Source organism: Zosterops lateralis (genome assembly GCF_965231275.1).
Source record: "Zosterops lateralis genome assembly, chromosome: Z".
Taxonomy (NCBI): Eukaryota; Metazoa; Chordata; class Aves; order Passeriformes; family Zosteropidae; genus Zosterops; species Zosterops lateralis.
The window spans coordinates 28,110,709-28,138,554 of NC_139800.1; the positions used below are offsets into that span (position 1 = coordinate 28,110,709).

A 27,846-nucleotide genomic window follows, 5' to 3' on the forward strand; every position below is an offset into this window, starting at 1 on the left:
TTTTTTAATCATTCAACTAATTGCTTTCATATTTTTATGTCTAATAACTTACATGCTTAATTGAGAGTTTCATGTGACAGTATTTCTATTGCAGACTCTGCGTGACTTTTACATTTCATAGTGGTATCATGGGTTGCTGTGATTTACATTCCCTGTTTTTTATTTTTTCTTAGAAAAGGGACATTACCTTATAAAATAAACTATATGGGAGAAAGGGTTCCTAATGCCAACAGAGGAGGAGATACAGGAAAACTGTATTTTCTTAGCTGCTTCAGGATAAATGAAATAGTGAGACTTGTCTGGATGCGAAGCTCTAAAATCATAATTAGGAAAAGAAGAATCTACCCTTTTTTAGGCTTGAAACAGAAGTTCAAAGTATAAACTTATGCTGTGTTGTAGTCTTACACGATGTTAGTTGACTGTATAGTATGACAAGTCTTCTTTCTTAAGCCTTATGTAATGAATAAATAAATTGTAAAGAGGTCTTGTCATTGCAAGAGTCCAGAAAATTTATTTGATAGCCCTTTCTGGAGAAGCAAAGCAGAGAAAATTCTCACTAATTATGTCTGAGTCACTGTCTCTCTCCTAATTCCTCACCAATTGAGCTTAATGCAGTGCAAAAATCCAGGAGAGGCTTTTAAGTACCTGTTGTAAATAACTCTTAGGATTTTACTTGTGTTGAAAAATACATTTCTCCTAAGTTTTCACTATTGTTGACATGTCTAGGCTTCAGCAGAAGACTTCTATTCCCGATACCAATTTTTCATTTTCATTTTTTCTAGAGAAAACGTTTAAGTATAGCAGTTATCATCACTTGAAAAGGCCCTGCAGTTAATAGTGGTGGTAAGAATTGCATGAAAAGAAGCTTCTGGCCTCTTTGCTTTTGTCAGATTTTTGTGCACAGTTTTCAAGACTCTATAAGTGCAGCAAAGCAAATGAATATTTCTTAAGGGGAAGGGATAAAAAAGTGAAACTCCTTTTCTTGAAAAATATGCATGATCACTGTGTCCTTAAATACTGCCAGTGAATGGTGCAAGTTACCATTCAGAACTATAAATGCCAAAGTATGAGGGATGGAAGAGTGCCCGGTTAACTTTTCATGCAAAGGAAGATAGTGGTGGGGAGAGGGCTTAATGTATATATTTCTGATTTGTAGGGGGAGTACCACAGTCATGTCTTGGTTAAAGTTTCAGAATGATACAATCTTGAAATACCTGTGGGGTTTTTTTTGAGGTGGTGGTTTTTTTGGCATGGTGATTGTGGTGTCTGTAATGTGTTTGGTCAAATACAGTATTTGCTGTATTTGAATGTAAGGACATAGTTTTGAAATGTTCAATAAGCATACATGGGATGTTTAGTAGTTGGGGTAAATGCATTAGGGAGACTAGGTAGGTCTCACTAGCTATATAGTAAATATTCAGCATTGCCCTGAATGGTGTTTAGCATCTGGCAAGAGTCATGAAAAAGGCTAGCAATTCTCACGTACATTATGCTGTAATTGATCTGAAATTGTTTGGGATACAGATACCACACAGCCAAGCAACCACAGACTGCTAAATTAGTAACTGCTAAGTTACTGCTTTATGGACAACCAACATGTAGTATAGTATATTTCATCTCACTTTACACATCAAACTAGAACCATGTTTAGTTGCACGGGATAGGTTTCTTTTTAACTCCATAAAAAAATTCTCAAAACTTGGAGGATCGAATATGTCATATTGTGCCATAAATTTGCAACGTTTAGAATTACAGCCAATTACAGTTACTTATCCCTTCAGTTTTATTCCCGTGGAGGGGGGTTGTTTCATTTTGGTTCCTCTTTCATTGCCTTACATAATACTTTCCATTTCTCTAGTTTCCTGTAAGTCTGACTCCTTTTCATAGAAAATCATGGGTTAAGACCTGCAACTGTGGTATGTTTGGTAGAGCTTTAAGATGATCTCAGATGATTGGCCTGCAGATTTCAGCAGTTTAATCTTCACATAGTACAGAACAGAACTCTAGTTCTTAGCCCTCTTACCAGACCCCTATGGAAGCAAACTCTTTTTTGTATCAAATTTAGTAAGGTAGTTGTTGTTTAAGACTGAAATATGTTTTATTCCAAAGGATTATGTGGTCTTATATGTGGGGCTGATTGGTTGTTTCTTCTGATTGTCTTACATGCAGTTTAGATATGATGAAAGAAGTGTGGGATCTGCCCCTTCAGAAGAGAAAGGAATAAAGGATTTTTTTTTTTTAATCCTGGTTTCTTGTGGGAATTTCAATTACTTCATTCTAAGTCTTTGAGCAAGGGTGTGGGTACTTTGCCTTTTCCCAGAATTCTTTTGTCTCTTAACATCATTTAAAATTATTTTTATTGTCTTTACCTGTTATTTTTTGCCTTCTTGCCCCAAAGTAAATTGCTTTAATGTAAAGTTTTCTTTAGATATGACCAATTGTGACTTTGACATTGGAATTTTTCATCCTACTCTCTGGCCTTTCAACTTGTGTCTTTCTGTCTTCAGAATATGTATGACAATACTTGCAGTTTATTCTTTTGTGCTGTCGGTTTGCAGGCACTTAACCTGTTTTCCAAATCTAACACTGGCATCATATGAATGATAACACTGAAGCACAGTGCAATGCTGAGTCAAAGGCTGTGTTTCAGCTAGGATCATCCAAGACAAATTAAAATTCTGGTGCTGCTGAAGATTTGATGCTCAACTGATTTTTATAGTTTCTGATTAAGTAGGATTGCCTGTTAGTTACCATTAGCATAATTTAAAGTTGTTGAGGGAAGAGAATATTTTTCAGTTCTGTTTTATTTTAACAATATATGTTTGGGTTTGTTCTAAACCGAGTTACTAAAATGGAAATGACCGGTGGTTGTCCTAGTCATTATAACTTTCTTTGTGTTGTTTAACTTCCAGTTTTTAACCAGTCTAAAATCTTAAAATCAATGCTCAAATCAAATAATCTGATTTTGGAAAAGCAGGGAAAAAATCTACTGTTGTAATTTGTTTCTAAACTGAGAGGCTAAGAGGACATTTTATTAAATACCATACAGAGAAAATCTTGTAATCTAGCAGGTATTGGAGAACAGGTCAACAGAGTCTTCAGTCAGACAACGTAAAGGAAGAACGAGAAATTTCACCAGCAAAGCAGCCTGCAGGTTACGGGATCATGATTGCAGTGTTGTTGGCAATATTGATACCTGTTACTGACAGTAGTTGAGCACTGTGGCAATCTGGTACTTTTAACCCACAATATTTTTTAATATTTTGTGAAAACAGTTTCCTATTGATGTTTGCTTCTCTGTTCTTCATGTAGGTATTATGCCAGTGTATCATAACATGTTTGCACTCATGAGTGAAACAGATAGAATGTGGTATCCCCCAAATCACATCTTCCATGTAGATGAAACAACCAGACTCACCCTAATTTACCGAATAAGGTAATCTAAATAAAATGTTGTACACTTTTCATGATAAAACAAGACTTTGTGAGAAAATAGAACCAGCATGATATTTAGCTGAACTGTAGTTTCTCTTAGAAATTATGAACAGATTTCTGGCATTTCCTAAAGTATAAGGAGCTAAAAGTATCAAAAATATTGGAGTGATTTGAATTATGTACTTTATTAATTTTCTCTATCCCACGTGCTTACCCGTGTCAGATGCCAGAAGAAACAAACAATAGAAATATACTAGAAGTAAAAACAATAACTTTCTTAATAATGATGCATCTCATCTCCTGTGCTTGCCTGTTTAAGTGGCAGTTTCTGAAATGTAGAGTAATTGTCCTGCATAGTCAGGCATGTTTCTGCAATACAACCATTTTTCCTTAACCTTGTAATTGAATGTGGTCAACTAAAACTAGAGTAATTTTTTTCCTTTTCTAAATTGCTTAATTTATTTACATTATATAATTTGACTTGAGTGTTTTTAGGAACTGTTTCAAAAGAAACTAGAAGACTCTAATAAAATTCTCTTATTCTGATTAGTGAGAATCACTTAGTAGAAGTTCTCATTCCTATCAGTACAGTTTTATCACCCTGCTTAAATATTGTAGTACTTTAAAATGCCAAGAACTGGATCTGAAGTCTTCCTTGAGTAACTGGGGTTTCATAGTGGTTCTCCAGATCAGCAGCACTAGTTACATGTGTGTGAGAGCCATAATGTCTAATGTTGGTAGCAAAAATGTCTGTTTATTGACATTTGCCTAAATATATTTCCTGCCAGGTTTTACTTTCCCCACTGGTATTGCAGTGGCAGCAACAGAGCATACCGGTATGGCATTCTTCGTGGTGCAGAAAGCCCCGTCCTTGATGATCTTGTCATGTCTTATTTGTTCGCACAGGTATGATTGTTTTTACATGCAGATTGGTAAAGGTTATTAGTATTTATTCCTTTTCCATCTTCTCCTGGTAAGTCTGTAGGCTCTTGAAAGCTTGAAGCCTCTCAAGCTGGAAATTAAATTCCATGTCCTATTGTGTATTTGGAGAGATGAAGTTCAAAACAGTGCTTCTAAGCATGATAGCAGCTGGTATTCCTTATGAATAAGTACATCTTTTTGTGGACAAAACAGGTCATTCAGTCTTTAAAATACCAAGCCAATAAATCCCCCTGAACAAACCAAATGTAAACAATCAACAACACAACAGCTCCCTCCAACAACTGCACCCCAAATATCTCTTCTTGATAAGCAGCAGTGCACCAATTTTCATTTGCTTTCTTGCATTCTTTCTTAGTGGCGAGCTGATTTTTTGGATGGATGGGTGCAGATGCCTGTTACTCATGAAACACAAGAAGAATGCCTTGGAATGGCTGTTCTAGATATGATGAGAGTGGCCAAAGAAAAGGACCAAACCCCAATGGCTATTTACAATTCAGTCAGGTGATTCTGTAATTTGTAACTGTTTCACATCTATCTGACACCTAAACCTTGTATTTTTGCACCTTAGTATCTCAGAGGAGGTATTCAGCTGTTGGCAGTTGATGTATTCTAATAGTTACATAATTTTACGTGTCCTGTAGACTGTCATGATGGCCTTTCATTTGGAGACATGAATTTGACTCTGTTAATGAAAGGTAAGGCAGCTTCTTATGTGAGAAAATATGTAAGCAATAATTTTAGGTGAAACACCTTCTGGATGTCATCAGATCCAAGCCCCTGTTCCTGTCAGGGCCAAATTCAAAGTTAGATGAAGTGACTCAGGGCCTCATCCAGTCAAGTTCTGATAATGTCCAGATGTGGAGATTCTCTGCACAGCTTCGTCCTGTGCATGACCATGGTCATTGTGAAAGATTTTCTCTGTACCTAATCAGTCTCCTCTGTGATACTGATAATCCTCTCTTGCCCTTTCACATTATTAGAAGAGAATTAGTAGAACACCATACTTGAGCCTTCTTTTCTCCAGGCTGAACAAATCGAGCTCCCATATGCCTCTTCTCTCATGTCATGTGCTCCAGGCTCTTAACCATCTTGGCCAGATCTCTGCTAAACTTTCTTAAGTTTATCAACTCATTTGGGTGTTATCAATCCTATCAATTCCTACTCCAGCTGAGTTAATTCTGTCCCTGACATAGGAGCTTCAGTGACAACCAACCACAATGTTGTATTCTACCACCTGTGTTTTCAGCCAGGAAATCTGTCCTTTATCCATATAGTTGCCATGCAGTATCCCCTTTATCCCCTTTACAATTTCTACACCAAACAAGGCAATTTTGTAACTTCTGCTGCCTTATCTCAGAACTTCACTAATGGAAGAAAAGACATCTTTAAATTTATGGAAAATGCATTATGTAGTTTATGTTGCAACTGAATGAGGGGGAAAAATGGAAAATGGAAGAAGATAAGGGGCTCTATTTGAAAGAACATACTACAGATCTAAGAAAGGGTCTTTGTTATGTTACAGTTGAAAAAATAACAGTACATTTAGAGAGAAAGGTGTTTTCAATGTTGACTTGTTTAGCACAGAACCAATTATCTTTACTGGATTTCATGGATAAAATTAGTAGCTTTTTTGTTTTGTTATGTATTCACAGCTATAAAATGTTTTTACCTAAGTGTGTGCGAGCAAAAATCCAAGACTACCACATTTTGACACGAAAAAGAATAAGATACAGGTTCCGCAAATTTATACAACAGTTTGGCCAATGCAAAGCTACTGCCAGAAACTTGAAACTTAAGTATCTCATAAACCTGGAAACTCTTCAGCCTGCCTTCTATTCAGAGGTTTTTGAAGTAAAAGAACCTGGTGGAGGTCCTTCTGGAGAGGAAAGTTTTGCAACTGTTGTAATAACTGGAAATGGTGGAATTCAGTGTTCAAGGGGAAAACTTAAAAACTCTGAGACACTTGGAGAGCAGGTAATTTTAACAATTTATTTTAATAACTGTGCAGTTTGTTATGTAACAGGGTAGTAAGCTTGTTTAGAAGTTATGATTTACCTCAAGCAAATTTGGTAGGTAAATCTTACTTCACAATAATGATAAGCTTCCATATGGCTGAGGATCACAGAAATATATTGACTTAAACAGTACACGATTTTAAAATTAGATTTTATTGAAATACTAGAAAAACATTGTGTAATACTTCTCTACTTGACATATAAAAAATGTAGAAATGTAATGACCGTGCCCCCAGGTGTGGATGAAATGCAGAAATTCCCCAAATTCTCTTTGACAGCAGGGATCTAAGGACTCCTAACAACAGGCAAATTCCCCTATACCTCTTTCCTGCTGCAGTTAGACACCTACCAGGGTCTCAGTTAACAAATTTAAAATGACATCTGTGTGACTGTGGAGTCCATATAGTCTTTGTTCAGGAATTATGTGCTTAATGGTTCCTATAAGTGCTAATAATCACATACTGCTGCATTTTTATTTATCAGTATTATTTTGTGTATGTGAGATTTGCCATCATGACCGTTCATTATGTTTGGTTTACCAAAACCTGATAGAAACTGAAAGCAGTGTACATTGGGAGTTTTCCAAAAGTGAAAATAAAGGCAAAGTGGAGAATGTGTGAATTTTTCAAAATAATCGTATCTGTTTGGAACTTTTGATTCATAAAATATAGCAGACAAGACCAAACTGTAAAAGGTTGTATTTTTACAGTGTGCTGTAATTATTTGTAAAAAAGGCTATATGCAAGTGGATTTTTTCAATACTTGGCAAAAAATAAATCTGATTACATGCTCATGCTTTCTAAAGTGTGATGTTCTTAGAATATTTGTAGATTGACAATTACCTCATTCATAGTTGTTATGTATCAGCCGTCTGCCTTCCCTAATTTTCCTGTAAGTGCCAGTTGCTCTGGCAGGAGCTATCATAAATGTCAAATTTTGCAATTTGCAGTTTTTGGTGTACAAAATGTATGCATACTAAGCTGTATGGGCTTGGCAACCAGGCCTTCTATAAGAGTAGTATTTGAAGGAATCATACTTTTTATAAAGATTGCCAAATTATTTTTTAATAAGAAAAAATGTTATCATTCTATTATTGACAGACACTACATATACTTTCACTGGTAAAGAAACTATTTCTAAAGTCGGTTTTGAAAACTGAATGAATTAATATGGCTGCCTGTAAACAATGATCATAACTTGTTTCAGTAAACTTTACTGGTGAATTGTCATTGAGATACCAAACCAAAAGATAATTTTTATTTATGTAATGACATATGTAGAGTAGATTGTGAAGAAATCTGTTTTGCAAGTTTACATTTTCAACAGCCAGATGAAGAAGTAGATAGGACTGAGAGGACAACCTTTTCTTACACTTTTTGTTCATTCCAACTACAGATTTTGCTTGTATCACTATGAATTAAGTAATTTTGTATTATTAACAGGCTTTCTAAACCTGTTTAATCAGGATGCCAATAATAAGCTCACAAAAACCCAACCAACCAACCAAAAAAGCTTTAAAAACCCAACAGTCAAAAAAACCTTTTTAAAACCTTTTTTAAACATCAAAATGTTCCACTGTCCGCTAAATACTACAGAGTGAAGAAATACCTACAGTTATAAAAACCCAAACCCATACATGTATATTTCTGTTTATGGTTCCTGGATCTCTGTTCTTTAATTTATATTCCTAGTTATGATTCCATAAAGAAAAAGTCCTTTATTTGCTTGTAATGGCACGTTTGAAGTTTTGTAATCCTCTTTGTTGCTGGCTTACGAGTTCAGAGTTGTAGGAGTTCCAATGCTGCAAATAAGTGAGGTTTTTTAATCGCCATTTATGTTATTACTGAAATTATATAATATTTGTTGCAGGATTTACAAACATACTGTGATTTTCCTGATATCATTGATGTCAGTATTAAGCAAGCAAGCCAAGAAGGCTCCAGTGAGAGAAGAATTGTCACCATTCACAAACAAGACAGCAAGAATCTGGTCTGTTTACTTTGGTTGCTGTTCTTTCAAATAGACAATGCTATGAGCAGACTGTTATTGTTGTTCATATAGTATTGTATAATCCATGACAACATAAATTAAGCATGAGATGAAACAAAACACATATCAGCAGTATAAGGGGTATATCAGAACACTAAAGATCTTCTGCATTCAAAGCTGTGTACTTGGAATGAAATAGACATAGGTATTTATATCTGAGGAAAATTTCTGGTACACAGATTGGTTGTTTTGTTTATTAGTCTTAAACCTGAGTCCATGGTTTCAGTTCTCAAGTGTGCTGTTTCCATGGTGTCCTGATAAGCTGTCTGCTAGAGACCAACACATTGAAAAAGGCTTCAAAATGCTCTGAAGAATGATGATACAAAATAGAGGTCTATCAAAATAGAGTTCAAAATTAATGTTATTGCTTTTACTCTGTACAATTCTTTGAAGAAGATCTTAAAGTATTTTATACACAAATGTAAAAAAAATTTTACTTGAACTACAACCTTGCACTTGAGTCAGGCTTTCTAGCAGGTGTAACGGTCTTGGAGTTGTGGGGTGGGCTGACCCTGGCTGGGCACCAGGTGCTCACCGATGCTGCTTTCATCACTCCCCTCTTCAGCTGAACAGGGGAGAGAAAATATAGTTAAAGTTCTATGGATCAAGATAAGAATAGATATCACTCTCTTATTAACAGTCATGGACAAAACAGAATTGACTCAGGGAGATTAATTGAATTTGTTGCAAATCAATTCAGAGTAGGGTAATGAGAATAAAAAAAAAAATCTTAAAAAACGTGTTCCACCTCTCCCATCTTTGTGGGCCAACTTTATTTCTTATTCTCTATCTCCTTCTCCTCAGCAGTGCAGAGAATTGGGAATGGGAGGTGCAGTCAGTTCATCATATGTTGTATTTACCTCTCAGTCTTCCTCAACTTATCCCCTGCTCCAGCAAGTGATCCCTCCCGTGGTGGACAGTCCTCCATGAACTTCTCTGATGCAAATTGTTTCCACAGGCTGCAGTTCTTCATGAGCTGCTCCACTGTTGGTCCCTTCCAGAAAGTGCAGTTCTCCAGGAAGAGACTGCTCCACAGCTCCATAGGGGCCCATGGGGTCACCAATCCTGCCAACAAGTGTGTTTCAGTGTAGGCTTCCCGTGAGGTCACAACTCCTTCTGCCCCATGAGGTTCTTCATGGGGTGCAGGGGGATCTCTGCTGCACCATGGATCTCCATGGGCTGCAGAGGCACAGCTACCTCACCATGGGTTGCATCATGGGCTGCAATTATTTCTGAGTCCTCTTAAAAAGGAGTTTGAAGACTCTAAATTCTTGACACTTACTTAAAAACACCAACTTTTTTTTTTATTGCTCTTTAGCAAAGAACTTGCCAAATAATTGTGTTCAGATACTAGGTATGTCTCCGCTGTCACCGGCAAACACGTACTAAAGCCTGTTCTATTGGGTTACACTACTGAATGAAATCTAGGGCGACTCAGAAAGTGCTTCTTTATTTTTGTTTTATTTGCACCAATAAATATGTTGTTGCATGTGAATTTAATTTTGCCCTGCTTTTATCTGTTAATCATAGTGAGCATAACACCTTTTCCCCACCTATTTTCTTTTGACCACACTATTTTTCTTCCTGCTCCTATCCAGTGTGCCTGTATTCATTGCAGTTAGAGGTCATCTGTCTATGACCCAGCACAGGATGCCAGTTTCTGCTGAGTAGTAGTTAAATTCTCAGGCAGGTACTTCCTTGGACATTCTTTTTTTTACTTGAAGGCAAACATATAAATCCTTGGTAAGTGAAGGCTTTTCTTTAGGGAGAAGAGCAGCACTGTATTGCCAGTGCATAGATGTCTGCATGCTGAGTTGTATCTACTATTTTTTCCCCTTCAAATGCTCTTTCATATTGGCATTCCTCTGCTGTTTCAGCTATTTAGACTAAGGGGGGAGTGTTTTATGGAAGATTTCATAGAGTCATGGAATGGTTGGAGTTGGAAAGGACTTTAAAGGTCTTCTGGTCCAACACCCTTGCCATAGACAGGGACACAGTCCATTAGAGCAGATGATTAAAAAGCCTGTTCCAGGGATAAGGCATCCACAGCTTCACTGTTTTGTTTGGGTTGGATTTGATTTTGAACACTGAAGGTTGCTATCAAGTTTTGAAAGATAACAAGAAGGTAGAATGTAAAAACATCAGTTAAAAACTGTTTTTATTCATGTCTTTAAAGTGTGTATATAGGCATATCTTTTATAGCATTAACATATCCAGGAATTTTTTGTTGCCTATTAAAAATTGAAATTCTCTCTCCCTCCCTGCCCTGCATTGTTCTCTGGCAATTGAACAGGAGGCTGAATTTCAGTCATTAAGAGAAGCTCTCTCCTTTGTATCATTAATTGATGGATACTACAGATTAACAGCAGATGCCCATCATTATCTTTGTAAAGAAGTAGCACCACCATCAGTCCTTGAAAATATCCAAAGCAACTGTCATGGGCCAATTTTGTAAGTATTTTTTTTACATAAATTGCATTTATGTAACATAAAATGCTTTACATTTTTCTTTTTTTTTTCACTTTGTAAAATACAGTGCCTTCTTGACATTTATAAACGTTAAGTGGAAAGATCATTCCTTGATATGGATAGAAATAGTGAGTTAGCAAGGCTTGCTTAAGAGGAAATTCATTCTTATAATAACAAATGTTTTATTTCAGCTCTTTTTTCTTGTTAGCTGTTTTCCTAGTTAAACCCACCTCTTTCACCCACACAAATGTTTTGCTAATTTAAGCTTATTTGTTAGGCAGTTTTATTATAGCTTCTTTAATAATGCATGTTGAAAATCTTATCATAAGCTGTAGGGAATGTATTTTTTTAGCCCTTAACATTTCCTATTGGATAAATAATTGTGATGGTTTACTACTAAAAATTTTTAATATACTGCTCTCAACATAAAAGATCACCCTATATATTGGGAAATAAAGGGCAAAAAGATTAACTTCAGGAAAGATGTACAAAAATAAAGTTTTAATTGTTGGTTTATTAGATATTTGTTAATACCGTTCATTGCTCAACCTCTTATATTGCTGAATTCTGCAATTATGTGATATTGAATGTTTTCTTTTTACTGTAGCATGGACTTTGCTATCAGTAAACTGAAGAAAGCAGGAAATCAGACTGGTTTCTATGTCCTTCGCTGCAGTCCTAAAGATTTTAAAAAATACTTCCTTACCTTTGCTATAGAGGTTTGTATTCTTTCTTAAGTGCCTATTTGATTTTTGTTGTGATGTAACAATGAGCCTGAGATGTTCAGTAAATTATTCTGAATTTTCCCTCCAGAGTGTTTATCTGATATGTATATATTCTATAGCTACTTTTGTCAGACAGGCTAACATTCAGGGTCTTGTGAGAAACATCAGAGTTAGTACAGAATTGCTGATACACTTACCACTGCTTTGGAGACCAAGACAGAAGAGAGCTTAAGAGTTCTGGAGATAGTGACATGGATCTTGGGACTGTGATAAATGTTTGGGAGATGGAGCAATTTAATTGGTTTTCTATTTTTTTTATGTTTGGGGAGTTTTAGTTGAGTTTTTTCCCTGGGTTTTCCCACGCACCTCCTCCTCCCTCACAAGCAGGGCTTCATTAGATTGAGTGTACAGCCTTTGACAATCTGAGAGTGCCTCCTTCACAGGTTCCTCTGGATTTGGATCCTGTCCCCACCCCCAGTGCTGGGCCAGCCATGTTATTTTGCAGCTGTTACATCAACACAAATCTCCTGGGTCTATCTGGTGTTAGCTAGAGAGAAAGCCACCCTGGAAATGCATATGATTCTCATGAAGCCAGGGAACCAGATGAACCTCTTCTCTCTGACATTGCAGCTAGTTATAATACAATGCTTTAATATTGCTGTTAAATAATTGCATGATCTTGTTTCAATAATGAATTTCTCTTTTTTAGATTAGCAGAGCCAGCTTTGTGTTTTTGGCTAGGGAAGATAATACGTGACTTTTCCTGCTGATGTAGAGCAAGCTAGCAAATTTGCTAGTACTGTCAGAGAATAGGTGCATCTCTGAAAATGACCAAGTAATGCTGATGTGTGAATGGAGAAATGTTATGTCCAGTTAATGAAGTGTGCTTGGTAGGGAATTTTGTAGATAAAGAAATGAGTTCCTGAACAAGCTTAGAGAGGCAAACTTGCCAGTCAAGCTTGTGAGAGAAGACTACCATTGCCTTTAAATGACTTTGCTACAACTTTTTCCTGAGTCTTGAGCAAGTCGTTGGAAGGCTTTCTATATTCAGAATTTGTTGGAACGTTTGCTGCAGTATTGAGTATTGAGGGCCACAAAAGCACTATTAAAAGCTCATCTTGCTTAAAAATGTTTAATGCTATCTTTTCATGAGTCATTGTGGGAATAATTCATTGCATATTAATAATATGTATTAGGAAGTGATTTCTTAGAACTGTGCTGGAGATGACAGGAAAGCAGAACTACAGCTGAGATCTCCAAATGCCTGCCAAACAAACATAGAGTATAAGCATTAGGGCTATTGCTTCCAACAAAATTTTGTTTTGATGTAACCCCATGTCAGGGTAAATAAGCTTTCATGAATAGCTCTGAAGGATTTTTCCTATGATCTACTATCTGTTTTCTCAGCTCTGTCTTTTCAGATTTCATTCACATTTGTTTTCCTCTAGTTCCAGTGATGGGCATAGAGTCATGTTTTCTCAGAATCAGTATTACATAGTGAGAACAAAATAACAAAGTATGATCATATTTTCCTGAAGCATCCTTTCTTTAATTAGTAGAGTGCTATACATTTAAATAAGCTTTCAAATATTAAATATTAATAAATTTCATTTATAATGGAAAAATTTTCTGCAGCGTGACAGTACTACAGATTATAAGCACTGCTTAATTACGAAGAACGAGAACGGAGAATATAATCTTAGTGGAACCAAGAGAAGTTTTAGTAATCTTAAGGATCTCTTGACCTGTTACCAGACAGAAACTGTCCGTTCAGACAGCATAATTTTCCAGTTCATCAAATGCTGTCCTCCAAAACCAAAAGGTAAGAGACAAATTATTTCCAAGCAGAAAGCTTTCTAACTTCTAGATTAAAATAAATTAATATGAAATGACTCTCAGGTAGATGCATAATATGAAACTGGGGGAACTGTTAGTACCCTTGAAGGCAAGGAGGTCCTTTAAAGAGACCTCAGCAAATTAGAGAATGGGGCAATCACCAACAATTATGAGGTTTAACAAGGAAAATTCTGCATCTGGTATGGGGCAACCCCAGTTGTACAGACAGACTGGGGAATGAGATGCTGGAGACCAGCACCAGGGAAAGGGACCTGGGGGTCCTGGGTCAGTGGCAAGTTGAACATGAGCCAGCAGTGCCCTGGCAGCCAGGAGGGACATCCCTGTCCTGGGGGCATCAGGCCCAGTGTTGCCAGCCAGGCAAGGGAGGGGATTGTCCTGCTCTGCTCTGACCTGGGGGAGCCTCACCTGCAGTGCTGGGGGCAGTTCTGGGTGCCACAATATAAGAGAGATATAAAACTGTTGGGGAGTGTCCAAAGGAGGGCTATGGGGATGGTGAAGGGTCTGGAGAGGAAGTTGTATGAGGAGTGATGGAGGTCACTTGTTCTGTTCATTCTGAAGAAGAGGAGACTGAGGGGAGACTTCATTGCAGTTAAAACTTCCTTATGAGGGGAAGAGCAGGGGCAGACACTGATCCCTTCTCTGTGGCAACAGTGACAGGACCAGAGGAAATGGCCTGAAGTTGTGTCAGGGGAGGTTTAGGTTGGATATTATAAAAAGCTTTTTCACCCAGAGGGTGGCTGGGCACTGAAAGAGGCTCTCCAGGGAAGTGATCACAGCACCAACCTGAGAGAGTTCAGGAAGTTTTTGGACAATGCTCTCAGGCATGTGGTGTGACTTTTGGGGATGGTCTTGTGCAGGGCCAGGAGTTATATATATTATTATATTATATATCATATATTATTAATATATTATATGTCACAGAATATTCTGTGATATATTTGTGGGGTTTTTTGTTGTTTTTTTTTTCTAATTTCACTGACCTATTTATTCATCATCTTAGTCATAGTTTTCAGTTCCAGTGTCTGCCAAATTTTAACTTGGTGTAAGATACTCTTCCAGAAGTAGTCATGGGAGCCTGTTTCATGACTAGAAGCAAAACTGGTTTCTTAATTGTAGTGGATTGTGTGCAGTAGCATTTCTTCTTATGTCAAATGTTTTCATGTCTTAAGAAGGAAAGAGCTACTAAATAGATTATTTATCACTGAGAATACTTCCATAGGCAACAGAACCAAAAATATCAGTGAATTTCTGTCATTGTTGATCTTAGCTGAGTTATGCCAAGTCTGCAGTGTAGTTTCAGCTCCTTTTTAACACTGAAAAGATACACATGGAAGAGAGCTCCTGCCTGAGGAGTGGATTTTTCTTGAATTTGCATTTAATTTTCTTGCCTTTGATGTTCATATCTTTCTTCTTTATGAAATCTTTAAATATCTGCCCTTCTAAGTAGCACTATGTACAGTTAATACTAATCTTTGTCTCTATCAAAGTTCCTGTTTAAAGACAAACTTGCCAAGACAGACTATATTATATAAATTTTACTTCTCTCAAATTTGATTGAAAATAGCCAATGGATTCAAAACCTTTGAAAAGGTGTAACAAGTTAATATGCATGCACATTATAGAGAATAATTTTGTAACATTATTCCATTGAAATAAAAAATGTATATGCATCAGAATGATAAATATTGAATAAATGTAATCATGGATGTGAGCAGATACCCACAAAGACATACTTTTCAGATTTAGTTTAAGTATCAGACTTGCTCTATTTCTTATTATAAAAGGAGATAATTTCCATCCTCTTTTCCATCCTCAACTGTTGTAACAAGTAGTGCAGCAGTTAAAATGTGAAAGGAGGTAGCGATATTTTCAGAATGTTTGTCGAATACTTAAAAACACGAATACTTAAATATGAATACTTAAAAACAAAACTCACAAGTGAACCTAGATGATTTTACTGTTTAGAAAATATAAGACTTTGATTTAAATTAAATACTGTATGGTGTTTTAAATACTAAATCTCAGTGTGATATCTTGTTTGTGTTAAATTAGGAGCCCCTCACTAATAATCCATCTGAAATTATATTGGTTTTTTTTTATATTTTACAAATTTACTTTGGTTTTCCTTTCCCTCTTTCTTCTTCCAGATAAATCAAATCTCCTAGTCGTCAGAAGCAATAGTGTTTCTGATGTACCTTCATCACCTACGCTACAGAGACACAATAATGTCAATCAGATGGTCTTCCACAAAATCCGCAATGAGGACTTGGTATTCGTAAGTCCCTGAGTCTTTTTCCACTGCAGATGTTGGGTTAAATATGCACCAAGTTTTAAAAACCTCAGTATGTGTTTAAAAGAATCTTACCTGAGCTAGGAGATTTTGCTGTAATGTTTCCCTAGAGTTATAGAAAAGAATTTATTTTCCAGTAATACAAATAACTATTTTTTTATAATTAAGAAGAAATCCTTTTGACTGCAATAGCAGTTATTTTGTTCTAGAGATGTTTTTATACATATTTAGTGGAATTGTTTCCTCTCTGGTTCTTGCGGCAAGTTGTTTTCTGAGATCCTTGAGTACTCAATAAAAAATGAACAAAAATTTGAGATGTTTCTGGTATAGTTGCTTCCTTTCCTTCTCGGCTGGGCTCTACAGCCAACACATCTCTAAAGACTTGCATATGCTTATGTTTTTGGTTTTTTTAAAATGTCTTTTAAAACAGGCAGATATTTTCTATTTTTTTCCTATCTATATCTTTCCTTCCTTTTAGGAGGAGAGTCTTGGACAGGGCACATTCACTAAGATTTTCAAAGGTGTAAGGAAAGAAGTGGGAGACTATGGCCAGCTCCATCAAACTGAAGTTCTTTTAAAGGTGCTGGATAAAGTGCACAGAAACTACTCTGAGGTTGGTGTGGTTGTTGACTGCTATACAAAATTTGTCCATGATGTTGAACATTACTCCTTTTTTTGAGCAGTACCCATTGACTTCATAAATGAGTGTTTGTTATATGGTAGAGGGTTATATGTTGAACCAAGCTCATGCTTAGACTTGTGATACTGGGAGTATGGATTCGAGACTGGATTTGGGAAGTACACCTATGTATTTTATTTCCCCTGTTCCCACCACCTGTGAGAGAACTCAGACCTACTCACTGAGAACTGGAGAACAGACCATTTATACAATTAAAGTACCAGAGGAGGGGTGGTATGATCACAGGATTGTCTTAACCAATAAATTCATTATTTACAGGGACAAAGGGACCAGTATTTATGGAAAAACACTTTCTCTGGGTAGACTGTCTTCAGATTTTCCAGTAAAATCAAGTAATCAAAAGTATTTATGTATGAGAAAATCTTATCATACATTGATTCACCCATAATCACTGAGCCTTCTCACTTTTTGAGTGAACCTTTTAGTAGACCTGAAATGCTTTTGTGCAAAAACTAATAAACTAGTAGTGTAATCAAGCCCAAGACCGTGTATGTGAGAATTTAATGATTTTCACAGGAAGTAGTAGAACTTATTATATTTATGTAACATTATATACTGCTTATTGTTTACATGTGTACTTTATTCAAGTTTCTAATTATCTACCTATGTTTACAGCAAGTCAAGAAAACCAGTACACTATTTAGTGCAGTTTTCAATTATTTAAGATAAATCTATATGAAAATACAAGTAAAAAAGGAAGAGACATTTTGGATGGCTGATATTCATAAACAGTGTATGCATACACTTTGACCTATTGAAAATAATTTAAAAAATTATAATTTTGATAGCATGGGTAATATATTTATATTCTACAGTTAAGTATGAATCAGTTACTAAAAGCTTTGAATATAGAAATGAAAATATAGTCACCTGAAAGAAAATGTTCTCATTTTCACTTCACTTTGTTGGGTGAATAATCAGTACACAAGCAAGTGTAGGTGGAGATGCCACTGAACAAAATAAGAAAATAAAGGAAAGCAATAAAAGCATTTGAAACCTTCCTGGCAAATTTGGAAAAGGTCTTGCAATAGTGTATGAATTACATAACACTTTTTGTCTTTTATCTTAAAAATATGCTACAAAGAAATAAATTGGAAACTCAATAGTGCATTATGGCAGAATAAATTAGAAAGTGAATAGTGTATGATGAATTTGCCTTCAGTTTACCTAGGTAACTGACACTGAAAAAAAAAAGATTATTTTTAAAATGTCCCGGTATACTTGCCCACGGAGAAAAAGAGGTTATTGACCTATATGGAATATGTACAACCAGTTATTTAGAAAATAAAATCCACAACCAAAAAACTGAAGCAAAAACCAACCAAACAAGCAACAGTTGCCAAACACAAACCAACAACAATATAAAATATGTTACGTTAAAATATTAAAACGTATGTTATGTTTTAATATTTCAACTATCTCTTTGCAAAGAGATAGTTGAGATATTTTAAAAAATGGTTTTAGTAAATTTATTAGAATTTGAGGACTTTGTTTTCACTGATATATTTTCTTTGTTGATCTCTCCCTCCCCTTCCAAAAAGTCCTTTTTTGAAGCAGCAAGTATGATGAGCCAGCTTTCTTACAAACATTTGGTGTTGAATTATGGAGTCTGTGTCTGTGGAGAAGAGAGTAAGTAGAAATTAATTGTCTTTTTTTACCAATTTTCAAACATCTCTATTAGAATTTGACATTGGTTTTTGGTAAAACCAGGGAAAAAACGAACAAAACAATGCAAGTTCAACACCAGCTAGACTGCTAATACATGTTCATGCTGCAGTAGTATTAGTCTTGGTATCTGACAACTAGTTAACAGTAAATATATATATATATAAGGGGAAAATTATTTACAGTACAGTCTGTGTGAATAGTAACCTCTGTAAATGACTCAGTCATGTCTGTTCTATCTGAGATCAGTTTTGCTGTGCCTCTGGGCTTTTAAAGTGCCAGAAGAATTGCAGCCCTACATTGTATCAACTGTGGTTAGCTAGAAAGGGAGGTACTGTGCTACCAAGAAAAATCTTTGTTTACTGTGATTAGAAACAGACATTGCTGCCCTTCTCTACACGTGCTGGCTTTGTAAGCACAAATATAACTTTGTGAAGTTTGGTTTAGAGGTTCCATTCTGAAAAGAGGAGGTCCTGGGAATTCAACAAACACACTGTGAAATTTTAGCAGCAGTAAAGTTTATCGTCTGCAAAAGTTGAATGTATTTTCAGTTTAGCTTACAGCTTTGTGACTATGTGTTAATAAGATTTTTTTAAGAATGCTTGAATACATTTATACCATCTTGTAATGAAATCTTAATTTTGGGTGGTTGTCATATGCTAATGTGTGCTGTCTTCAAATGTGACTGCTGGATCTCACTTTGACAGTTTTTCTTCTTCATTCAGTTTTAGGCTAAAATGTCAGTTTGCCAAAACCCTTTTTTTTTTTTTCCTCTGTGATTAGAAATCTGGATGAAAGGAAGCATTTTATAGTAACATGAGCACATTATGTAGGTGGTTACCTTCATTAGGGAGAAAGAATTTCCAAAAGAGATGGTGGATTCGGTAATCAGAATTTATCTCTATAATCAGATATTACCTCTCTTAGAAGGCTGGAAAGGCACAGCATTATGTTTGGCCGAGAACTTGTGTCAAAACAACCACATAGGATTTTTGTATTTTATTCATTGTACCACACATGGAGACTATATATAAAATTTCAGGTAGATCAAGTTTATGATTGAAAAGAGATTGTTGAAAGAAGGTATATGGTTACTTATTTCATCTTAAGACTGTAGCTTGTACTTATTTCACCTTAAGAGTGTCCTCTAGAAGTTATTCTCTTTCTGAGGGCAGGAGACTTACTGCAGTTTAAGGAGAGGCAGTTACTAAGAAATAGGAAGAGTAGCTCTTATTGATTTTGTGATTTACAGACCTGTTGTACAAATTTGATAAGAATTGTTTCATGTAATTGCAAAAGAAAAGAAGAAAGAGTTTACTGTCTCTAAAATGAATTTGTTAAAAAACCTGTTTATTTGTTACAGACAGATATTATACTAGTAGTTTCCAATGTGAGCATCTTGAAGCTGAGGGCAAAGATTCAGTCATGTAATTTGAAATTGTTGTGTTGAAGGTGATGTAGACAGTAGTTCTTGTTTCTGGAGTTATTTGCTTGATGGCTGCATGAAGGTATATGTCATATACACATACACAATTTTAGGGCAGATACTTGTCTTTTTCAAGCAAAGCATCTTTTGTCAATAAAGCATTGCATTTTTCAGTAAGAATATAGATTGTAAACAACTGTGAAGTGAATGACTTGAATGTTACTCAACTCATCACACTGACAGTGCTGTACACTACTCTTCTTCATCAGCAGTTACATTATTCTGCCTTTCAGGTGAGGGTGGAAAGATGCTCACTGGATTTTACCTATTCTGTAAAAGAATTAATCTGAATAATTAACCCTAAAAGATTAAATCTAGTAACTTTGCATTTGAGAAGAATTAGGTGAACTTTCACACTCCAAAGAAGTATAAAGAACATAGTGTTTATGGCAGTACTCAGATACCACAGAGACTGAAATTTCAAAGTAGACCACCAACAAGGTATCAAAAAAGAGGAATACTAAAGTCATGATTCTGTCCTGAAATTTCATTGTTTGTTGTTGGTTTCAATTGTTACTCTTTTTTATCATTATGAATCAGACATCCTTGTACAAGAATATGTAAAATTTGGATCCTTGGACACATATTTGAAAAAGAACAAAAATAGTATCAATATTTTGTGGAAGCTGGAAGTAGCCAAACAGTTGGCATTAGCCATGCATTTTCTGGTAAGTGGTTCAGTTTTGTTTGTGGCAGAATTCAAGTGATTCCAACTAATGCATGTAGAAAGCCTGAGCTATTACCCGAATTCTTGAAATTCTGGAGGATTTTGATAATGGATTGGCCATACACCAGCTATTTAGTAGATACTCAGAGACAGACTTTGTATCTTCCACGAAGTGTAGTTGGATGTCCATTCTTTTTTAATGCTTTATGTTTTAGCATGAAATATAAACACATTTGCAGTAGTGCTTTCCCCCCAGCTCCCCCACAAATCAGTCTTGTCTGAACTTCCCACCTCAGATCATGATGCTGAACATAAACTATTTCCTGGTAGTGTTAACTACTGGGAGGGAAAAACACTGTACTGTTCACTCTGCTAGTGCATTCTTCTTATGTGACTAGATAAGTCTTTCCTTTAACAGAATTTAAATGTTCTTACATTAATTTTAAATGGATGGATGAGTATTCTTCTGAGTTAACATATGTCAAGTTGTTTCAGACTTTAGGCAGATAACAAAAATTGGATGGAAACTGTAACTTTGAGAGAAACTGGTGAAGTACCTGAAGTTTGATCAACTTAATCTACCGTCGTCATTTTATTTGCTGATGTTTCCCTCATGCTGTACAGTATTTGTTTTTAAATATCTCTTCAACAGTAAGACTTTTTTGTCAGTTTGTAAAATATTAATTTCTGTTTACAGGAGGATAAAGGCCTTGTTCATGGGAATGTCTGTGCAAAAAACATCTTGCTTATCAGAGAGGAAGACAGGAAGTCTGGAAACCTTCCATTTATAAAGCTAAGTGATCCTGGCATCAGTATTACAGTTTTGCCAAGAGATAGTAAGTCTTTGCATCAATTTTCTTGTTCAGTGATTCTGACTTGAAAAATAAGTTTGGGGTTGGGGTTTTTTTCTGGCCACCATCTAAAATAATTCTGCTATAGTAAGTTCCTTGATCTGTCATTTTGTAATTATCTTTACAGTCCTAGCCAAGCAGTTTTGAGTGTATCTTTTTAATTAGCAAATAGCTACAGGAAATAAAGCCACAATTCTCCATTGTGTGAGCACCTTTTCCCAGCTGTTCTCATTTTCAACCCTTTTTCATTGGTAGTACTATTGTTATATCATATTGTAAGTATATAATATAGTCTGTTACATTTGCAGTAACTGCTGAACTGTAATTGATGAAGTCTTTTATAGCTTGCAGGAACTTCCGCAAGTGAAACCAAATGCACTTTTGAAAATGCTGACTGGCAGTTAAAAAGCATCTTCAGTGCATTTCTTGGTGAATACTTGGAACGACTTGATGTTAAAAATACTGGGTTATCATCCACCACTAAGACTGTTCCAATGCTGCTTTATAAACAGCAAAATAAATTAAATGGAAAATGTGTGCTAATGGAATGGAAGTAACCTTACTATTATTTTTGTGGTCTTTCTTTTTAATAAGAACACTTCATACTTGGTACTTCTTTTGATTTCTAAAGAAATAATGTATCTAACAGCTTATAAGTAATGCAGTGTCATTATTGCCAGTAAACTATTTAAATTCTCCCTGTTTAAATATGAAGCTTACATTATTTTTATGAAGTCACATTTTAAGGAGCTGTAAATCCAAATCAGTATAATCCTATGTTTTAACTTGTTACTACAGTCAGTAGTAATAGCTTAAAAATCAAATAGTGTAAAATTCCTTTTCATAATGCCTTTTCCTATGCCATAATATGCCAACCACTAGCAAAAGTACTTTTTACTCTTTGATGTCTTAGGTCTCTGTGGTAGCTATTAAGTCTTGGTAAGATTGGGGGAAATAGAGGGATCAGAGAAAAAACGTAACATGGAAATGATATTAAGGCAATTGTATACCTTTAGACTTATTTTACAATAAAGCTAATGGACCTCCTCTCTGATTCACAAATACTATTTTTATTTTTTTTTCCATATCCCATAAATTTATTTTCTTGATGGGAACAACTACTGGGAAAAGTATTATTAGTGCATTGCAGAGTGAAATACCTACGTATATTAATTTTTACCAAATCAAAAATGTTAAAGAATGTTCTGGTCTTGTTATTTGTTTTAACAAGTTTTCTTTGTGTGATCACACAGTTCTTCTTGAGAGAATACCATGGGTTCCTCCTGAATGTATTGAGAATCCCAAACAACTAAGCCTCGCTACAGACAAATGGAGTTTTGGTACCACTTTGTGGGAAATCTGCAGCGGAGGAGACAAACCCCTGAGTGCACTGGATTCTTCAAGGGTAAGTAATACTGGGTCTGCAGTCATAGCAGTTTTTTGAACACTTCTAATTTAAAACATCTGCTGTTGTAACTGCTTACATCAGCATGTAAAGTGATGTGGCCTTATGACCACTGTAGGAAAAAAACATTTTTACTTGTAGATAGTAACCTGAAGAGATGTTTTGAAGCTTGGTTTTATGTTGTTTATTTTAATTTTTGTGGGGGGACAAAATACAGAATTGTCAGTGTTATCTAGTTCATTTTTTTGTTGCTTTGTTGCAGTAATGTATCACTTTAACCAAAAAGTATTCCTAACTGTGCATGGATTTTAATTAGCATTCTTTTAATTGAAATCTTAAATGCAGTAGTACTTTGTTAGTTGTAAAATTCTACTATTTTAGCTAAACAAGAAATGTTAACTTTTATCTCAGATAGGGTCCAGAGATTGAGGGGAAACATATTCCATAAAAAATATTAATTCATATGTATTTGCTTCTTTAGTCAGAAGCAAAGAGAATACTTCACTATGCCACAAGAGTACTGATAGTATTATTTTTGTAAAGGTACCGTAACCTTCCCATAAAGCCTTGATCTGATTTCTCAAATATTTTGATCAGCTCTTACAATAATCGCCAGGGTTTACCTAGACCTAGCTTATAGGTATCTAAGTATTTCTAATAATATTCTAAGAAGTTGCCCTACATTCTTTCATAATACAAAGTTTTTCACAACTGTGAGTTCAGCCAGTTCACAGATCAGCAGAATTTTCTGCTGGACCTATCCAGCTGAGGATTTATGAAATTACCAATAAAGGAGACACCATTTTTCTCATCTTTCTCTATCCTTTTATCTTCTACCAGTAACGGGCTGGAAATTTCTGAACTGATCACTCTAAATTATACCAGTCTTGCTTTTGATGAAAATCGGTGAGATGCACCATTTGGTGAGATAACAAGTCTAGGTTTAGAGCTGTAATTTTTGGCTACTCTGGCGAGAATGTTAATGATTCTGCAACTCTTCATGGTTGTAAAATGACTTACCTGTTTAATTCCAGAAACTACAGTTTTATGAAGATAGGCACCAGCTTCCTGCCCCCAACTGGACAGAACTTGCAAATCTTATAAACCACTGCATGGATTACGAGCCAGATTTCAGGCCTTCTTTTAGAGCAATTATACGTGATTTGAACAGTTTGTTCACTCCAGGTGAGTTTGCAATACATTAGAATAAAAAAGACTCCTGATTTCTAATGATCCACTTTCTTCTTAGTATGTTTTTTGCAATACATCATTGTATTTGACTGCAAATTACTATATAAAAATAAAGGTGGCTGTCAATATTCTACTGAGCTTGAAGTATGCCAAACAAAAGAAGAACATGCCATGATTATAATAAGGTTCTTCCTTCTCTTGTTCACTACTCTGTGTCTTCTGTTCTCTTTCTTCCTTTCTTCCTTCTACCTCTCAGATTACGAGCTATTGACAGAAAGTGATATGTTGCCAAATATGAGAATTGGAGCACTTGGATTTTCTGGCGCTTTTGAAGATCGGGACCCAACACAATTTGAAGAAAGACATCTTAAGTTTTTACAGCAACTTGGCAAGGTAAGATGATTCAAAATTCTGTAATAGTTTAGGAATTAACTATTGTTTTCAGTAATCCTTTGATGACCCCATACACATTGTTTACAGTGAAACTTCTGTTTTAGAAGTTACTAATTTCAGTCATATCTGAGCAACATATGCAGTTCCTTCTAGCTCTTTTTTCATTTTCACAGTATTCTTAGACAGAAGAAAATTAGCTAACCTCCACAATGGATACAGTCACAGCAAAAGGCTAAAGTATTTTTCAGTAACACAGAGCTGCGTAAACTTTATGTATATAGATCTATACAGACACACTTGGTATTCAGTTAACAATGCTCTGGAGCGGTCTTGCACAGAACTAGCAGTGGAATTGGGGGTTCTGTGTATGCATATTCTGAGAAATCTGAATATACAGTCTCTCAGTTCAAAAGGAAGGTATGTCTTCAAGATACACGTAGGCCTTGAACTTTTTGGCTTTAGAAATCAGCATTTGGTTACTAGTTTTGCAAGTCATTGCAGCCTGGCTGTGTGAAAGCATACCTAGGCAGATGACCAAGCGCAGCTGGCAGACCTTCACCAAGTACTATTTTTCTACAGTGGTTCTTGGCTGGTTTGCTTGCTAGCTATTTTACATGCTAGTTATGTATTCCTTTGGCTTCAAGTACTGAAGCAGCCTGAAAATGAAGTAGCAGAAGTACTTCTGTTTGCAGATGGTTGGCTGTTGACTGTAATAGCATAGCATAGGGAAAGCACAGAGTGCTAAGTGATGGCTGCATAAAAGAAGACAAAAGACAAATAAATGAAGAAAGAGACAGAACACTGAAACAAATGGAAGAGGAGCCAAAAAGAAACAGAGCAGAATTAAGAACTAAGACAAAGGAATTTATGCAGGAGCAGGAAAAGGATTATGCCAGTGGAAGTGGAAATTTGTGCAAGGAGAAAAAATAGGTGGACATCACCCTCTTTCCTCGTTCTCATTTCCTGTTCTGTTTGCTTCCGTTCATGGAATATGTCTTTTGCAACTGTTACCCTTGGTCCTGCACTTTTTCTCTCGGGGAAGTTCTGTGGCATTTCACTTAAATAATTAATCACATCACCTTAATGCTTAGTATGCTGAATGCTTACACTGAACAAAAACTACGCTCAACATGAGCAAACATGTACACCAGGAAACAGAAGGAGAGAATGATGTGGACTTGTTTTTAATTCCCAAGTGTTTCCATTTGTGACCTAGGGAAATTTTGGCAGTGTTGAGATGTGCCGATATGACCCGCTGCAGGATAATACTGGGGAGGTGGTTGCTGTGAAAAAGCTGCAACATAGCACAGAAGAGCACCTTAGGGACTTTGAAAGAGAAATTGAAATACTTAAATCTCTGCAGCATGATAACATCGTTAAATACAAAGGAGTATGCTACAGTGCAGGTATGTGCTATAATGAATACACCTAAATACGTGTACTGAGAAATTCAGAGGTAAGTCTTAATGACAGTCACTGACTTGTCCTAAATCTACCAGGACTGAGAGAGTACAAAACAAAGGAAGTTGTTTCAAAAGGTGTTAACATTGGTAATAAGCTGATGTCACTTCCATTCTGAGTTTTGTCTAGACAACGCAGATATACAGACTTCTACTTTGCCTTAGCAATAATAGCTGAAGTATTGATGAAATAGTGTTGATTAGTGATATATTATTTTTAAAAGCATATCCACATTGTTGTTGAGTTTCAGTAAGTGGCATTTTCTGAGGAAATACAATTACTTAATATGTGAAAAATTGCATAGTGATGTATAGATAATAAATTAATATTTTTGTATTAAGTTTGTTCTGTATTACAGCTACAGATAGATGTTTTAAAATACTTATTTTAAATACTCCAAAAGCTTGTCTTTGGAAAATTACAGAAAATATTACATTTGTATTTTTTATTATTGCTGTAAAAGGACGTAGGAATCTAAGATTAATTATGGAATACTTACCATATGGAAGTTTACGAGATTATCTGCAGAAACACAAAGAGAGGCTGGACCACAAGAAGCTTTTGCTGTACGCATCTCAGATATGCAAGGTAGGACATTTCAAATTATATACATCTTTCAATAAGTTTTGTCTCCTTTCTTCACCTCATTTGTCTCAAAGCAACAATAGCCTGTTGTTTTGGTGTGTCTTCTATAAGGTCATTGGGCTGCTAGCACCACATAACCGTAAGAAAAAGTAGCAATATACTCACATAGTCAAGAGCTGGAAAAACTTTGGGGTGTCATAATACAGGATGCTGAGACTAGCCTATATGCTGACTGAGGCAGAGTACTCTCTTTTCTGCCTAAGGTCACCTGACATAAAATATTGTAGGAGTTAATATACTCACCTGGGCAATCTGTTCCTGATATTTTGTGGTGGAATTTTCAGAAATTTGACATTCAGATAGAAAAACACTATGACAACGTGTGTATCTTTAAAAAATTTACTTTGAACTGTAAGCAAGAGCAAAGATACACGATTTCTATATGTGGAACTAGGGGCCTTAGAAGTACTGAAGCCTGTAATAAATTATTTGGTACCAAACATAATTCATAAAATCCTAAAAGCAGTACAAACATATTATCTTTCTTGTGATATCTCATTTTCCTTATAAAGAGGGCTTATGCCTTCCCTAGTTTTATTCTGTAATTGCACTTTGGATATAAGAAACTAGAGGCACCTGAGACTTCATTGCATATTTAGAAATCTGGGAAAAGAAAAAAAAAATGGAGGTGAGGGGGAGAGAGACAAAAATAAAAAATATAACCACATCCACTCAAGGCATGTACCAGAAAGATTTTTAAATTTCTTTTCCCAATACCTACATCAAAGACATTGAAACAGTAGGTTACATATGATTACATAATCTCAGCATCAACTAGGCTGGAAAAAGACATTTGAGATCATTGAGTCCAGCCTATGAATGGACACCATCTTGGTCATGATCATGATCAACCAGACCATGGTATGAGTGCCACATACAGTCTTACCTTAAACACCTTCATGGATAGTGAATTCCCCACATCCCTGGGCAGCCCATTCCAATGCCCAATCAACCTTTCTGTGAACAACATCTTAATGTCCAACCTAAACCTGCCCTGGTGCAGCTTGAGACTGTGTCCTCTGGTCGTGTTGCTGGTTGCCTGGGAAAAGAGCTAAACTGCACCTGGCTACAGCCTCCTTTTACGGAGTTGTAGGGAGTGATAAAGTCTCCCCTGACCCTCCTCTTCACCTGACTAAACAACCTCAGCTCTCTCAGCTGCTCCTCACAGGACCCGAGCCCCAGACCCTTCACCAGCTCCACTGCCCTTCTCTGGACATCCTCCAGCAAGTCAACATCCTTCCTAAACTGAGGGGCCCAGAACTGAGCACAGGATTTGAGGTGTGACCTCACCAGTGCCAAGTACAGGGGGACAATCCCTGCTCTGGTCCTGCTGGCCACACTATTGCTGGTAAAGGTCAGGTGCCACTGGCCTCCTTGGCCACCTGGGCACACCCTGGTTCATGTTCAACTGCTGTCATCAGAACCCCCAGGTCTCTTTCTGCCTGGACATTGTCCAGCCACTCTGTTCCCAGCCTGGAGATCTGCCTGGGGTTGTTGTGGTCAAAGTGCAAGCCCTGGCACTTGGTCTTGTTAAACCTCATACTGCTGGATTTGGCCCATCAATCCAGCCTGTCCAGATCCCTCTGCAGAGTTTTCCTAC

The 27,846-nt window shown here is 36.1% G+C and overlaps 1 protein-coding gene across 5 annotated transcripts in view; it reads left to right on the plus strand.

Moving 5' to 3' along the window:
• JAK2 (Janus kinase 2) overlaps positions 1 to 27,846 on the plus strand; it is an 87,616-nt gene that overhangs the window by 44,954 nt on the left and 14,816 nt on the right. For 4 of the 5 annotated variants that reach the window (XM_083883566.1, XM_083883568.1, XM_083883565.1 and 1 more), the window contains 18 exons: positions 3,313 to 3,436; positions 4,224 to 4,341; positions 4,733 to 4,878; positions 6,030 to 6,351; positions 8,262 to 8,381; positions 10,735 to 10,892; positions 11,518 to 11,629; positions 13,271 to 13,457; positions 15,640 to 15,767; positions 16,261 to 16,395; positions 18,024 to 18,111; positions 20,174 to 20,301; positions 20,998 to 21,136; positions 22,405 to 22,556; positions 23,591 to 23,741; positions 24,004 to 24,140; positions 25,357 to 25,546; positions 26,065 to 26,189. In XM_083883566.1, the coding sequence (XP_083739692.1) occupies positions 3,313 to 3,436; positions 4,224 to 4,341; positions 4,733 to 4,878; positions 6,030 to 6,351; positions 8,262 to 8,381; positions 10,735 to 10,892; positions 11,518 to 11,629; positions 13,271 to 13,457; positions 15,640 to 15,767; positions 16,261 to 16,395; positions 18,024 to 18,111; positions 20,174 to 20,301; positions 20,998 to 21,136; positions 22,405 to 22,556; positions 23,591 to 23,741; positions 24,004 to 24,140; positions 25,357 to 25,546; positions 26,065 to 26,189 (2,660 nt within the window). Of the gene's footprint in view, positions 1 to 3,312; positions 3,437 to 4,223; positions 4,342 to 4,732; positions 4,879 to 5,032; positions 5,073 to 6,029; positions 6,352 to 8,261; positions 8,382 to 10,734; positions 10,893 to 11,517; positions 11,630 to 13,270; positions 13,458 to 15,639; positions 15,768 to 16,260; positions 16,396 to 18,023; positions 18,112 to 20,173; positions 20,302 to 20,997; positions 21,137 to 22,404; positions 22,557 to 23,590; positions 23,742 to 24,003; positions 24,141 to 25,356; positions 25,547 to 26,064; positions 26,190 to 27,846 lie in introns of those variants that run through there. The other variant, XM_083883569.1, reaches the window with a different exon arrangement.